The sequence below is a fragment of the Sturnus vulgaris genome, chromosome 1, assembly GCF_052056855.1.
Source record: "Sturnus vulgaris isolate bStuVul1 chromosome 1, bStuVul1.hap1, whole genome shotgun sequence".
In the NCBI taxonomy this organism is placed as follows: domain Eukaryota; kingdom Metazoa; phylum Chordata; class Aves; order Passeriformes; family Sturnidae; genus Sturnus; species Sturnus vulgaris.
This window is the reverse complement of record NC_142243.1, coordinates 136,068,467-136,084,537: the sequence shown is the minus strand read 5'-3', so window position 1 is coordinate 136,084,537 and position 16,071 is coordinate 136,068,467. Positions and strand designations below refer to the sequence as shown.

At 39.2% G+C, this 16,071-nt stretch overlaps 1 protein-coding gene across 1 annotated transcript in view; it reads right to left on the bottom strand.

Moving 5' to 3' along the window:
- GRHL2 (grainyhead like transcription factor 2) overlaps positions 1–16,071 on the bottom strand; it is a 53,982-nt gene that overhangs the window by 28,536 nt on the left and 9,375 nt on the right. Inside the window, exons 4-8 of the mRNA XM_088163770.1 lie at positions 15,567–15,951; positions 13,019–13,071; positions 9,704–9,860; positions 7,312–7,423; positions 2,183–2,277 (exon numbers count right to left, since the gene is read on the bottom strand). Coding sequence (XP_088019896.1) covers positions 2,183–2,277; positions 7,312–7,423; positions 9,704–9,860; positions 13,019–13,071; positions 15,567–15,951 — 802 coding nt within the window. The remainder of the gene's footprint in view (positions 1–2,182; positions 2,278–7,311; positions 7,424–9,703; positions 9,861–13,018; positions 13,072–15,566; positions 15,952–16,071) is intronic.

Genomic DNA, 16,071 nt, shown 5'->3' with positions numbered 1-16,071 from the left:
TCTTTGCTTCTTCCAGGGCCAGTAGAGTACTGCATCACATCCTAGCTCAGAGGCCCTGAGAAGAACTGTTGTGTGCCACTTTTATCTGACTTGGAAAAAAAAAAAAAAAAAAAAAGAAAGGCTTTTGGGTCTCTGAGGGGGTTAAGTTTTAATCTTGAAATTGTGGTGAAAATGGAAAACAATACTGAACAGAAACAATGGAGCCAGTTGAAAGATCATAATTCAAAAAGCTTAGGAAAAGGGAGTCTAATTATGCCTTGAAATTCTTCATCTCCCATGGATGAGGTAATTGTTGGAGAAAAAACAGCCTTCAGTGACGTGCCTCAGAACCCACAGCTTTCCAACACTGCAGGGGCATCCTATGGGAATCCCCAGACCCAGTACAACCAGTTACTGTATTACACTTTAGAGCATGAGCAAGCATGTACACATAAATGTGTGTGGGGAGGGAAACACTTTAGTGCAGACAAGGTGATAAGCTTTCACGTACAATCTGATTTATGCTTATAGCCAAACACTAAAGCATGTTATAAATCCTCTTTTATCAATACATTTACAGTTCAAGCTCCTAAAAGATCAGATATGTAATACCCCAAAATAAATATGCATAAGCCAATTTGCATTTTAGTAACTATTTCCTGCAAAAATACAAGCAGCTTAAATTTCACTCCTAATGCTTTTTTAATCCAGTAGGAGTCTTTATTTTAAAATCTTAGCTTGTTTGATTTCCAGTGATCATCGCAAAAGTTGTGTTCTTAATGTTCTGGCACCCAAAGCAAGAGCCAAGTGAACAGTTTATAAAAAATGTCCGAAGTTAATACCTGGCATTAGTGGATGTGACTTCCTTGTTCCTAGATCAACATGGATGTCTTGCTAAGTCTAGCTTGGAGCTGCAAATGCCTTAGAGAACTGCCAGCCCTGGGACAAGACTGCCATATGCTAGCTCTGGTAGTGCTCCTGTAAAGGTCCTTGAGAAAGACTGCTGTGTTGGAGATCCCAAATCAGTATTTGCTTGCACAGTGATCACACACACATACACACACAACAGTCGCCTGTTGTGACTGCAGAGGACAACCTACAGCTGTATTTTGAAATGGAAACACATAATAGGGAAATATTTGGCACGGTGAAAATGTAATCACTACATGAGTAAATACAGCGCCATTAGCAACTGGGCCAAGTACAACTCTGTTTATCAAGGCCTGCTTTTGAAAGAGCTGGGTGATTTTCAGAACTATTGTCATTCCTTTTAAAGGTGTGCATCAGAGATGCAAATCCCTGTTACTATAAACAGCACCTTCAGTCAGGTGTCAGGACAGTGAGTGTTAAAGCTACCACTCAGCATTCAATACAAGTTGTCAGGGGACTCATTCTGAGGATGCAGTCTCTCTAATGCTGCTAGAAATGCAGTGGGCAATTGTGCATGAAGATGTTTTTGTATTTGAAAGATTCATAGCTTTTCTTGATCACTGGACATTTTGTATTCAACATGAAAACATTATCAGGAGTTTGCCGAGCTCAGTGTTTGCTGTTTATTAACTTTACATCCCCAAGAGTACTGCATTACCCCCACTCATTTTACACAGCCTATTTCCCTTGTTGTTTGCTTTCCGGGGGCCAACTTCTTCTTATAATTACCGGCAGTTTTTCATTTCTCCCACACTAGTCCATGCAGTTGAAGCACTCTGACAGCCTTTGTACAACCTTATCTGCAAGAAACTAGTTAAGGTGTTCTGATGTCCTGGTTTATAGGTCCACTTAACAGTCACATTCCTGAATGAAAGACCTCATGCCTGAGGGTACTTGACCATTAAAAAAAGTTTAAAAAAAAAAAAAAAAAGCCTCAGTCCTCAAAAATACATTCATTCCCAATTGCAAAAACAGTCTGTGTAACAATAGAAAAAATAATGGCATCAACACAAAAGAAGGCATAGTCTAACTTAGAGAATATTGATTATTGGAGATGCTTGTAGGTAGAAAGAAAATTGATAATTTAGAGAAAGAAAAAACTCAGCTTATGTCTTACACCTGGCTTTGCAAATAGGAAAAAAATCTTTTACTGTTTCTCAGGCTAGGCACCTACCAATAAGCCCTCTTATTTGTCAGAAAGGAGAAAAGTGGAACAGTGCCTAACAATGGATGGTACTTATAAAGGGATGCCATCTGCATGGCTTTTCCTTACCTTTGCCTCCTCATTGACATCCCAAGTAAAGGACACAGCATTAAATGCAATTTCTTCAATATTTCCAATGGTATTAAAACTCTCCTTGTAATCAGCTGTAAGAAAAAAAACCAAAAGAGTCATGAAAAAATTTGAACTTTCTGTTTTACAACTCATAGTACTTCTTTGCTTCTTAAGCTGGGTTGTCTAGTGCATCAAAACTACCTCTTGTATTGTTTATTATTAATTATGAATAATGCTAATTGCAAAGGGGTAATATAATGCAAGCTGAGTCTTATGCATAGTATATCACTAGCTAATGTTCTTGCAAAATATTGCTGGCTCTCAAAAAGGAGTAAGTGTGACTTTACTGGCAATGAGTCAGTGCACTCATTAGCTTGGCCAAGGAATGGCCAAAACTGGAAAATTAACTGAAAACTACTGAAGCATTTAAAGGGACTGTTCAAACCTTCATATTAAGAAAAAACATGGTAAATCCTAAAGAAGCTTTTCAAAAGTCTAAGAGCTTTGACTGGAGGAAATCATCAGTGTGCATTTCAACTTTCACTGGAATTACTGCACTGGATGCTGGATTCATATTTATATATTATTAAAAACAAAACCAGAAAGCTCCCAAAAATCCGAACTAACAAAAAATGTCCCACAAAGAACCAAAATCACAAAGATCCTTTTTCCAAAGTATGAACACTACTAAAACAGCAAACAAACAAACAAAAATTTAATTTGCCTGACAAAAATCTGCACCTTCTCACTTCTTCCCCATGTGCTGTTATTATTATCATCAATAAATTAGCATTTTGGAAGGAATGAAAAGCAAAAGGGAGGAAGATTTCAAAGGTGACTAACCTCCCCTAGAAACAGTAAGGATGGAAAACTATGTAAAACAGACAAATCGAAAGGCATCTTTAAAATGGAACAGAGGAACAAGCACTGCTTTTCTCTCACTTTGCTGGACAGTTTAACACATTTTCTTCTTTTTGATGACAGACTAAGAGACTACCAAGTAATATCTGCTTGATTAAAGGAACTTCACGTTAATGGAATAACTCTCTCGGAACAAAACATTTCCTACGAATCCCTTGAGGATTGTAATTGGACTCAGTGCCAGAGGGCTGAGATTACACTCTTAATCTAAAGTTTGCCCAAATCTGTGCTTGAGAAGCATGCTGATTCTTAGCTTTGTAATCAGTTATAGAAAGAGGAGGTTTTCATATTCTGTGAGACACACAAATGGTTTCAATATACATTCCCTTTGCCTAAACTGTTGGTATCTAAAAATCAATTTCTAGGTAATAACTGCTTTAAAATAATTTATAACAAAAAAGATTGCTGCAAGAAGAATTATTTCACATTTGAGGCAGGGAATCAGTATACTTTTATCTCATTTGAAACACAAGAACACTGGCATCTCACTGGACAAATAAAATTGTGTCCCTGGGACACATGAATGATTTTGAATACAGTAAAAAAGACCATAGGAACAGCACGAGATATTTGGTGATGTAGCAAATTAACAAAGTGTTTGAGAGGGCAGGCAGGCTTTTCATTCCCACCTTGAACTCAGATCTCCTTTCAAATTGAAGTCATTGGCTTCACTATCTAAATTCAGTGTGGGAATGCAAATGAGAGGAATTAGAAGACACATAAGTAGTTTAATATGCATGCGCACACATCCACCCACCTCTTAAATTTATGATTCACCAGAAAGTGCTGCGTGCAACTGACTGCTGTATATGAGCGTGCTGTGTAGGTGCACTTTAGAAAGGCATGAACAAGATGTCTCTTAGAGACACCTGTTTTCTTGTCTTAAAAGGCTGTCAGAACCTCACATCCCACCAACCCTTCCCTTCTCTCAACACATGCCTCTACTTGAATTGCCATACACAAATCTCATGGAGTGATTATGTGACACTGTTAAAAAGCAGAAGTGCATCCTATTCCCCCTCAATTTACAGGCAATTCAAGAAGGATCCTCAGTTGATTAAGAAAGCATTTACACCTCAATATTTGAAAGCTGTTAGAATGACTACAACTTTTCCTCTTCTCCTGCTGTGAGTTACCAGGAGGAAAAAAATCAGGGTTGTTCAATATGCAAAAAAAAGGCTGCACAGGAATTACTTCCTCTTTTGTTACATAAATTGCATATTAAACAATGGCAAGTTTTTAATGTTAAACACTAATAATGCATTACATGTCATGGAATACTTTTGTATTGTGCACATAAATAATACAGACTATCCTGAAAAAAAACAAGGGCAAGTTTCTTTGGAGCACAAAGCTTCCACACCCACTCTTCATATTTGAACGTGTTCCAGTATGTCAAATTATTGCACTTATTCTAAATAGTCAATATCCACTGCAATTAAGTATTGTATTCTTTATTTGACATTATTTTAAAAGAAAAAGCTAGTGATCCAATATCACAGCACTATGAAAATACAGGTGTTTTCCCCCTGCTCCCCTTATTCCTCCAAAAAAAAGTAATCATGCACCTTACTCCTTCAGAAAAATCCATTACAGTACATAGCCTAAACTTTGGAAAATACCTTACCTTCTTGCTTAATAAGTGTCAAGTCCTCAGGTTTATTCCTCAAGTGCTAAGGACTTGAATATATGTAAGTACTTGCTTACCTTACTAATATCAACACACCTGTCACTGCACCTAATCCATTGCAGCATCCTTCCTCCCAAGAGGTCCACCAGCCAGTAAACAAAACAAATTAAAACAGTGACCCCTGTATGTCTGGAGTGAAGGAGCAAGCCACTATTTCCTCTGGTGTCCAGAATATAACTGCAGGCCAGAAAGCAGACAGACCCCTGCCACTATGGAAAGCAGCACAAGCACAGTCCCCCAACCCATCTGGAACTCACAACTAGAGCATCCCAAATTAATTTGATTCTCTGCCTGCTAAGGACCACATCATGCTCTAGATTAAAAGTGCATTCATAAACAATTAAAAAGGATTCACAGATGTTTAACAGGCTATGAACATCAAATTAAAATAAGAGCAACATCTATGGAACAGGTGATGCAGAGTTATGGACACTTAATTTTCTTCGTTAACTACACAGGGCCTGTATAGTTAACAAAGGAACTTGTTAACTCAAACATTAACTCAGCATTTAGAGGACTCCTTCAGGGACCTGAATTTTTAACGTAAAGGGAAATCTTCATAGAGCCATTCAATATAATTTTGCTTGGAAAGGACACCCATGGAGGTTATCTGGTTCAAGCAGGGTCAACTTCAAATTTGGATTAAGTTGCTCAGTTAGATCATTTGATGATGAAACCACAAGATTTTGTTAAATGCAGCTTGATATTTGTATGGGAAAAATAATTGGGAGCCATTGTGGCCTAATAAGCCAGTAAGCCATAATGCAAGTCACAAAGAAAATGAAATGTACCTCAGAAATACCATACTTGTAAGACCTAAGGCTATATTCTAGTTGTTCTCAAGAAAACACTACTGAGCAACATTTAGGTCTTTTTTTCTTTTTGAAAATTGAGGTGAACCATGCTCTTTCAGCTCTTATATCTGACAAGAAGTGCTATCAGTAAGTCTTACTACACTGTGCTTTGCTCATGTTTGCAGTGCAAACAAAGAATACGCACCAGAGTGCCTCAAAAGTCAGCGCAGAGCTATTTCACCTCAGACTAATGGAAAATTAAGAGATACTCACTTTAGCACAGGTAAACACACAGCTCATGCATAGCACATATTTTGCAGAGCACTGTTTTACAGAATATGTGTCAGAAGTTAACTTGTTGGGGTAAGGCAACTGAAATGTGCCAGGACACCACAAGTGCAATGGAGTCAGAGGATGCTGGCACTACACTGGAGTGAGCTGCTCAGCACATACTTTTCAAAGGTATGAGCATTACCACCACAAGCTTGTAGGGACTAGCACAAAAAAAACAGGCAGCCTTCAGAAAGTGCTGTGACGTGGCCTATTTCTTCTTTTAATGTGTCATGATAAAAATCATTTGGTCTGGGGTGGCAGTTTTACTGTGTTAGGTATCCTAATGGGCAAGAAGAGAAAGTGAGAGGAAGGGAGCAAAGAAAGAAGTTAATTAAACAGTTCAGCCAGAATAACGATAAGACAAGAGGCAGAGAGGAGATTCTGGAAGAGCTGCTTGGACAAAATACACTCGGACCTTAAATAACACCAGGCCTCAGTGGAAACTACAGCATTTTAAAATCTACAGGCAGCACAGTGGTTAGGACCACCTGAGGACAGATTCCCTGATCACCAGTTCAATCGCCCCCTGAAGTCTCCAAATTTTCTCTACAAGTAACCCTGCCTTGGTTTATCCCCCCTCTCTGCCCCCTCTCATTCCTGCCTTTCAATGGTTTGGTTCCCTCAGGCGGTCAAAACAAGATAGACTTTGTGTGCTTTGGTCTTGCCGACTCCTTTGACTGGAATCCGTGCAGATGGCTGCATGTGTAAACTGCACGTGGGAGGGGAGAAGCGCTTGATGTCTAGACACTGCCACTGACTTCAACTTCAGGCTCCTTGGCAGCAAGTACGTGCTCTTCCTCTGCTAAAATCTGCCGAGCATGCGGGTAGGACAGCTGGGGCTGAAATGGGCTTGTAAATACTTCAGATGGGATGAGGGGTAAAACAGGTCTCTCAGGATAGCACGCTCTGGTGTGGAGCTTGCTTCTCCCTCACTGCTGACACTGACAAGACTCAAACTCCACGGGTGTAGGAATCCTGCACACTCCTTTGCAGTCACCACAATGATGACATCTGCACTCTCAGGCTGCAATTCCACATCAATTAGCTAACGTAACTGTTTGCTGGATCAAAGACTGGATCACCCCTTGGAAAAATAAAGGGAACAGACACTGCCACACCTGAGGAGGTGCAGACCTTGATTTCCCAGTGTGGTACACCACTAAATACACATGCAAGGGGCAGTTCTTCTGTGCAAACACTGAGAACCATTCCTTCTGCATGGTCCCTATCCAGCTCCATAGAACCCACAGTCCTAGCAGGAATGTGCCATTGCCAAAAACTGTGGTAGAACCAAGAAGCCATTGCCAGTATCTTATGCCATATTCCTCTGCAAGGCTTTCCATATCTGAAATCTTCCCTGACACATCTGGAGATGTTCTTACACTCACCAATGTCAAGGACTCTCTGTTTAGCTGTGTGCTGCCGGGAATGCCAGTACTTCCAATATTTCAGCTGTTCATCTCTGTTTTTATCCTCACTGAAGACAACCATGACTACACTCTATGAAAAAAACACCAGAGTCACAATAGTTAAAATAATTAATAGTCAGGAACACAAAAATTAAAATCTCCATATGCCTCTAATTCTGATCCAGCCACCACCCTCTCCCAGTACTTGGATTGTAGAAGATTGGGTTTCAATCAGTCTAATACTACAATGTACTTAAAGACTCAGGACAGAAGAAATGTACTTGTAAAATAATGCTAGGCCCAGGGTTATGTTCTTTATAGTCAAAATAAAACTTAATCATATTCTTAGTTTTAAAAAGAAAGCTTCACTGGCTAAAGGCAAGACATTTTCAATTTAGTATATACAGTCCAAATACCCTTTATGAGAGCAAGACTCTTGCATATACGTATTTAATGACAAATTCTGTGTAACTATTTACTGAATTTTGTTAAGATTTTCAATTGATGTTCTGAATTTGCTTTGTTAAATTGTGATTCAAAGGAAACAGAGTGAATTTTTATGTAAAATTTTATACAAGCAATATAGGCTTTTTGAAAAAGTCCTGCAGTAGGCAAGCAAAACAACACAAAACAATGAAAGAATGATCATACCAATTAAAATTAAGTGAAAATAAATCACAGAGAACAAAAACTTCACTTTAAAATATCCTGTTTGACTTTTACCCTGAGACACTAAGCACAAAAAAAGTCACTACCAAGTTGCTTTATAAGCCGAGGAGGTGGATCACAATTGATTCATCATCTGTGCCCCCCCCCACAGCCACCACCATAACCCTCCATGTACTCTGTGTGAACTTCTACATTCCACCTATAAAAGCTGAACACTATCACCACATCTTCCACATCTATCTAGCCTCTCCATGGGCATGAGGCATGGAGTACACGCTGTGGAGGAGTCCTGGGTTATGCCTGTACCTACTGGGTGGACCTCGTGTGTGTGGGGCTTGCCAGCTGATGCACTAACCAGAAGTGGCCATGAAGACTGGCTTTTCCACCAAGGACAGCACTAATGTTTTTATGAACCACTTACACGGAACTTGTAGAGGTTTAATACCTTCAAAACCTCTTGCCCCTCTGTTAGCTTTGGATTGAATTGGCAATAAATTCAACAGTCACTTGAGTAGGGGCAAACAGAAGACGATTGTGAAAGTTGCACATGGTTTCACAATCCTCGGTCAACTACATCCTTCAGAAGGATGTGGTGTCACCTCTCCTTTATAATTTCCACCCTTCTGCTGCCACAGCTTCAAAACTCATGTGGCAGTGCACTCAACCAGACATGAGAGGACTGATTTTCAGTCAGACCAGTGACCTCCTGACTTCTGTTTCAGCTCTACAAGTGCTAGAGCTAGAACCACAAAATGGGAAGGTATGGGTGGCAGGGAAAGAGATTGTACAGCAACAGAAAAGTCTTCCATCAGATTCAGCCAACAGCCTCATGTCCCAGGGAAACCAGGCTAAAAATTAACTGCTAATTCAGGTTTCCAAATCATTGCCTCTGTTTAGGAAGAGTCTCTCTAAACTTCATGTGTGATAGAAACATATAGGTTGTTGTCTGATTCACTGCTCACATTGACTTTCATTGGTTCCTCTGACTAAAGTCACAACATTTTTAGAGAGCTTCATGTATTTGGATGGAAACATTTTTCCAGCCTCATACATATGCAGCCCTGCCAGCTTCAGGGTAAAATTTACAGGGCTCATTGTTCATTCCAAGGTTACTGGGTTAGGATTTGTTAACTCAAAAACATTACCAAGGAGGAGACCCATTCACCAGGTAGATGTTGCTGAATACACAGAATACAATTCTACACATAGAATCTATGATGCAAATCATTCCTTTTGTTACACGTCTGGGTAAATGTCAAGGGAAAGCTCACACTTGTACAATGAAAATTACTTAAAATTTATGGCACAAAGGATGGATTAAATTCTTCACATTCTCTCTGAAATGCACTGGAAAGCAGCTGATGAAGTAAAGATGGACTATAGAGTAGATGTGGCAGATCTTGTACTTCTTTGCTTTAATCATGGCCATAAGTTAACCAGTGTTAAGTGTAGTATCTGTGTAATTAACCTTCTGTCAAACCATAAACTGAGGCTATCATTAACTCATAAGACCACGTTCTGAAAAAACTGGACAGCAAAACATTTGTTACCACCATCTATTAGGTGTTCTCCCATCTTTACACTGAGCATGAGAATAAGCTTGCTCTGTCCTTCTCCCAAGTAAAAAACTAAAAGCCAATCAACCAAAACCATATCTATCTGCAAAGCTCCATTCCCACCCAGGAAAGAAATGGGACCATACCCTGACTTTGCTGATGGGATGCCGGAAGCATTTGTTGTCACCCGTCTCACTCAGGGTGATGGCATAGAACTGTCCTTTGTTCAAGTAGGTCATGGGTCCCTCCCCTTGCTTTTGACGCAGGGACTTGGTAGCTTCTAGAGTATACTGGAAAGTGCTGCTGAAAAGACAAAGAGAGAAACACCCACAAAATCCATATCACTTTGTCCTTTTCTCTTTCATTATGTAATTATTGCATTGTATAAGGCATAAGAAGCTAATAACAAAATTCTGGGAATATCTCACATGGCAATTTAAAATTGCAACTTTCTTTTTTCAGCTTCATCAGATCCCACAATCAAGCATAAAACTATCTAGACTGAAGTTTCTTGGATCCAAGGCTATATCTGTACTTTCTCTGAAAGGAAGCATTATGAATTATAAGACTGTGTACTCCACAAAGAGGGGATTCAGTATGATCTGCAGGAAATCATCAACACCACAGACATTGAAACTTAGAAGTGTTGCAGAAAGAGAAATAAATATTTTTTTAAAAAAACCAACCAGAATAAAACACATTACAAAAGATAGACACAGAGAATGGAAATTCCAACTGCTGCTTTCAGCACAGTTCAAAGAAGGAATACAAAGAGAAGGGACAGTAAGTTCATTTGTTTAAAGACAACATGCAAATCAAGGGTTTTATAAGCTTTCTCTTCAAAATTAGATGGAATGAAGTGCCGACATTTAGCTTTATTTTCAATCAAGTAACCTCCCTTAAGAAAAAAACATCAGGGAAAAACAGTTAGTTCTTGTGTTGAAATTTTAGATCTTAGAAAGACCCTCCTTCACAGAACTTTCCAACTTCAAAGCACTTCTCAAACTGAAAAGTTAAGTCTCCATTAACTAGTGAACTGTTAGCTGGAAACAATTCTCACTGAGCCTCTTCAGCTACCACCTCCAATAATGGGCTTGAACAATAATCCAATAAAAATGATGCCTGCAGCTCCTCACATTCTCCTAAATTAAAATAATGTTGATCTTAAAAAAAAGTTCAAACTGCACAGGAACCTTAATGCAAAGGGTTCTCATGAACTGGAGATACAGTGGAAGCACTTTCACAAAAGTTCTAATTCAGCAAAGTATTTATGCAGTGCCAGAGCAGAACCAAAAGGAGGAATATGTTGGTCCAAAACAGTGTATCCTTAACTTGATAATTCAGGCAAATACTCTTTCAGGCAAATATAGGATCATCATAGTATTACCATAGCAATACAGAAACAAAGAAAAAACAAAAGATATTTTAACTATGCAATGGAAAAAAAAACTACAATAAAACATATAACTAGTAATTACATTTAAGTCCCTACTTGAAGAGAAGGTAGAAAAAACCCAACAGATCAAGTCTTTCTATCCAAAAGGAGTTTCAGACAGCTTAGTATCAATTATTCAGTTTAATAGCAATCATTCAATCAAATGAAGACAGCTTTCAAGTGCTTCTTAGCTTATTAAATGAAATCCAGTCATTTTTCTAGTTGCTTAGAAGTTACAAATCAAAGCAAAACTAAGGTAATAAACACTCATCTAGGTATCCAACCCTCTCACAGCAGCACTGGTGCTTCCACACAATGCAGCTGCTGCCACCATGAATGCTCTTGCACACAATGGGAAAGCAGCACAAAGGCACTGCAGTCCCCTCCACTGTGGTGTGTGCTGGTACAGCCCCCCTGTCCTGTGTGCAAGGGGAACAGAGGCACTGCCAACACTGGCAGGTGAGCACCTGTCTGAGTGGTCTGGAAGAACAAGACCACCAGTGCTGCAGAACCAGCATCCATCCTGCTGCACCGCTGGTCCTACAGATGGATCACCCATTAGAGGGAGAGGCACAGCCTTGATTTAGCATCACACACAGGGACTGCAGGTTGCGTGCTCAAGAGCACTTCATGACACACACCAAAGCACACTGAGTGCCTTGGGACATGTGCCTCAAAACCTCACACCAGACAGAACTAATGAGGATGTGTGCTGAGAAGGGCTTAAATGATCAGACACACACAATGCCTTAACAGAACTGCCTACACTCTGCCATGGACTGGTCTTCTGTTTCCTGGCATTCTGTATGTTTCAGTCAAAAAAAATGTAAATCCCAGCCACGTTGCACTTGGCCAATTTTGGAGCCTCTGTGTAGTACCACTTGAGAGTTTTCTTGTTTCCAGTTCGCAAGCAAAGCATGCCCTATAGCAGGAGGATTACTCTCACTCCTAAAACTTACTGCAGTCACTCGAATTATTATAAAACTATTCTGAACCTCACCATGAGTCTCAACCCCTGTGTAGTCACTAAGAGACCTTCCAGCAGGCTTCCAATTACTTTCATATTCACCACTTCTTTTTTCAATCTGAAATTCTGATTTCGGAGCCTTCCATTTCCAGGTAAACTAAAAACATCTTTCCTGGCAGTTTTCTTAATGTGCATTCAGAGGTTTCATTCTTAATATGACATGAAAGACTTAAATGTGTGAGAATTGTTAACATTACCAATGCTTCAGGATTCAATTTTACAAATGTTCAGTGTAGTAAGCCTTGGCTAAATATCAGTTTCACATCTTCTGCCTATATAATGACTCAGTTCTGAGCTCACTGCAGTTAATGATTGTTTTAACAGTCTTCAGAAAAATATATCAAGCTGTAATGAACCTTCACCACAGTCACAGACATATACCTAATCCACAAAAGCTACGTAGGCATGTTCCTGATTCTAAAGTAAGAGTAATCTCTCAGATATAAACAGAACCATTCACAAGTATGAAATAAAGCATCAGTTTAAAAACTAGTGATTACAGTCTTTACTAGATAAGTGACTCTGCATTGTCTGCCCATGCTACATACATATTCTTCTGTGCTTAGGCAGAACAGTATTCTTTTCAAATTTTAATTTTTGAAGCTTTTTCTTGAAGTTTTTTCAACTGTCCTGGACATTTGACTTGTGCATTCTGCCATCCTGAAAAAACTTTTCATGACCTGGTTGTCAAAGCTATACTTTTTTACCTGGGAAACCTCTCAACAGTTTTCATCTTGCATATCTTGGGCAGGGGTTGGGGGCTTCAGAGGAATTATGAGTTTGAAGCAATGCTGAGGGAAGACAATAGATGAAGATATAAACTGGTCAGATCCAAGAGCTAACATGAGCAAGAGAATAAGGGGAGACTGATGCTTGGCAGCATCAACAGAGCACAGCAGGTCCCCCAGGGTGAAGAAAGGAAGGGTGGGAAGTGGACACAGGCCCCCAAATACATTCCTGCCTGATGCCAGTCAAAGCACTGCAAAGCTTATGCCATACCTTGTTTGTTCATAAATATATTCTTCAGCCCCCACTGACACACTCCGATACTTCTGAAAAATATGACAAATTAAATACTGTGATAAAATTGAAATGCAAATACCAACTGAAGAGTAACTATGTTTATTTAAAGACAACTCAGAAGAAACCATCAACCATTTAAAACTCAAAATACCTAAAAACTGGAGCAGATATTAATATTCTAGCCACATTTTATATAAGGTTAGAGGCTGACATTGTAAAGAACACACAATTTACTTAGCTAACCTCAAAGAATTTGTTTACACTATAAAGAACTAACAAACTAAGCACAGCTAAACAAGAAAATGAAAGAGATGAGAACAGTATATTTATAATTGTTAAAATTGTATCCGAAAAACACAGCAAGCAATTGACCAAAGTGTCCACTACCACAGGGATCTATAAAAACTCAGCACTCCTTCAGTATAACACAAATAAGCCACTCCATAAATGTTTTGAAACCATTTCTAAATATATATTTATAATGTCTTTGAGAATTGAGTAAGTGTTAGAGCAAATCCAAAGCCAGTCATTCTCACCAGTACTTAGGAAATACCTTGCAAGCACTTAGGAAAACTAGTAAGAACAATTGCCCTCCTACTTCTAAACACTAACTTTGCCTAAGTCTCTTTTGGTATCTTTTGACATTTTACCTTATGGTTTCCCCACACCTGCTCCATCCAGCGGTGCCTACACAACCAGTGGCTGGAGAAGCAGTCAGAGCACAGCTGGGCAAAGCACATCCTGGGGTTTGGGCAGTTGAGAAAAACAAACGGACAGGCCCAGTGCTGACTGAGGCTGCAGCAGGGTGGCAAAGCTCTTCCTGCTCCCATGCCATGTGTGCATAAAAACTTGGGGCTAGAAGGCCACCAATAGTGGCACACATCTCCCCTAACAACTATGGCAGGGGACCTAAAATTAATTGTCCAGTGTCTCTTATATAATTAATAGGGAAGGTGAAGATGGAGAGTAGTGAATGCACTTAGAAAACCACTCCACCCGCTTTAGGCAAGCAGATTTGAACTTATTTTTTCTCCACAGACTGCACAGAAATCCTAGATGACATGTACTGCACCCTGTTATTAACCAATCATCTTAAAAACACGTAACAATATATTACCATTGTAACAAAACTATTATAACACAAGATTTGGGATGCAAAACCAACATATGGATGTAAAATTCCTTTTTACGTCCAAATTCAACAAGTTTGTTTGACAGCTCTCTGCACAGGGCAGATGGACTGTTTTGGAACCTCTCAGCAGCATGTCCCAGAACAAACCAATGTAATAGAATTACTGCTACAGCACCCCAGGGAAAGTCATGAGTATGGTACCAGAAGAGCCATTTACCAGTAACAAGTAAAAAAAGCTGAAATAATATTATTTGATAATGCAGAGCAGTGTCTCTAATCCAAGGTTTGATCATACCAATTTTACCATGGAAAGCTAGATTTCTTCATTATTTACTCATTTAGTTGACCTACACACATTCTGTATCTGAAAATGGATTTCACCTCCAGACATCCTGGATCTGTGTTGCTCATGGAGACAATGCACTTTTCTATAATACACGTACACAAACACACAGATTTCTCATATACTCAATCAGCGCAGCTCAGTCTTAATGTAGCTTGCCTTGTACTTTCCTTACATTTACAATTTTGTAGAGTTGGGAGGAGAAAAACTCTAGGGGAGTTTCACCATTTAATAGCTCTAATTATTTGCAGAGGTACTGTCAGCTTTAAATTGTCATTACCTTTCTACAATTCCAGCTTGTTTGCATTATTCTGCAGCAGGCAAAAGCAGCCAGAGGGTACTCACAATACTAAAGCTGATTGTAAAATTACTTTGACTCAGCTCAGCTATAAAATAGTTAGAAGGAGCTCTCCTTGCCTTTTTTTCTCCTCATTCCTGTACATATAAATGCAGTTGTTCCTTGCCTGTTGAATTCTCTGTTACTCTCTATTAGTCTAATTCTGCCATCTTTTCTCTTGCTGGTGTTGCAGAATAGAGCTTAGTGCAACAAACAGCTTCTGAATAAATTACCTAAGTTTATCCAGCAGCAGAGGCAGTTGCTACTCATTTGCACTTTCAAAAGAACATCTAGAATTTCTCTGTTACAAAGTGGCTACTTCTTACTGTTATGAATAGATCTGAAGGTAGATCTTGTTAATGGTAAATAAATCTTCTTTCAGAATAACAACTATCTTCTACTTGACACATTATCCCAAAAAAACAACAACAACAAAAAAAAAATCAATATTTGTTATTCTCAGAATTTTCAATAAACATCTTTAAAATTGTTTTCTGAAATGCCTCATGATGCTCCCTTATAATCAGAGCACAGACTGATTGGAACACAGCAAGGAGTAGAAATTAATTTGTTGACATAAGCATCACTGTTCTTCTAATGGCTTTTGTGGACAGTTCAAATCTCCTTATCTTGTTTACAAGCTCAAATATCCTTATCTTGCTTACAGCTTTTTATTGCATTCTTAGATGCTAATTTGAGGTGAAAAACTTACTTCTGTTCCTCCATCTTTGAAGGTGTCACTGTAGGTACTGTCAGGAGTACTGCGCTGATCATCTTTAAGATAATTTGTGTGGGGAGCCATGCTGGACACTTCATATGGTTCAAAGATAACACCTCGGTGCTCCTCATTTTCTCCTCTTGCATAGTGTGTTTGTGGGGTCATAAAAACAGGGGTGAATTCCTCTGCTTTAACCACAGTCACTGTGGACCCTGTGATGGGTGTTGAGCTCCCAGACACATTTGTGTTGTATTCCCTTTTGGATGACTCCAAAGGATCTTGGTTCAAGGAAAGGTTAACTGGCACTGTCTTCAGGACTTGCACACGGTTCTCTCCCCCACTCAAGTTATTCTGAGTTTCCGTGGTATTAAGACAATTTCTGTGAGACAAAACCAAAAAATGTTATGAGCTGTCCTGATAGAGCAAATCTCCTCTTTAAATAGCTTAATGGTCTTAGTTGTCAGGGAAGAAGATTCTTCAGTTCTGATAAGCCATTGCC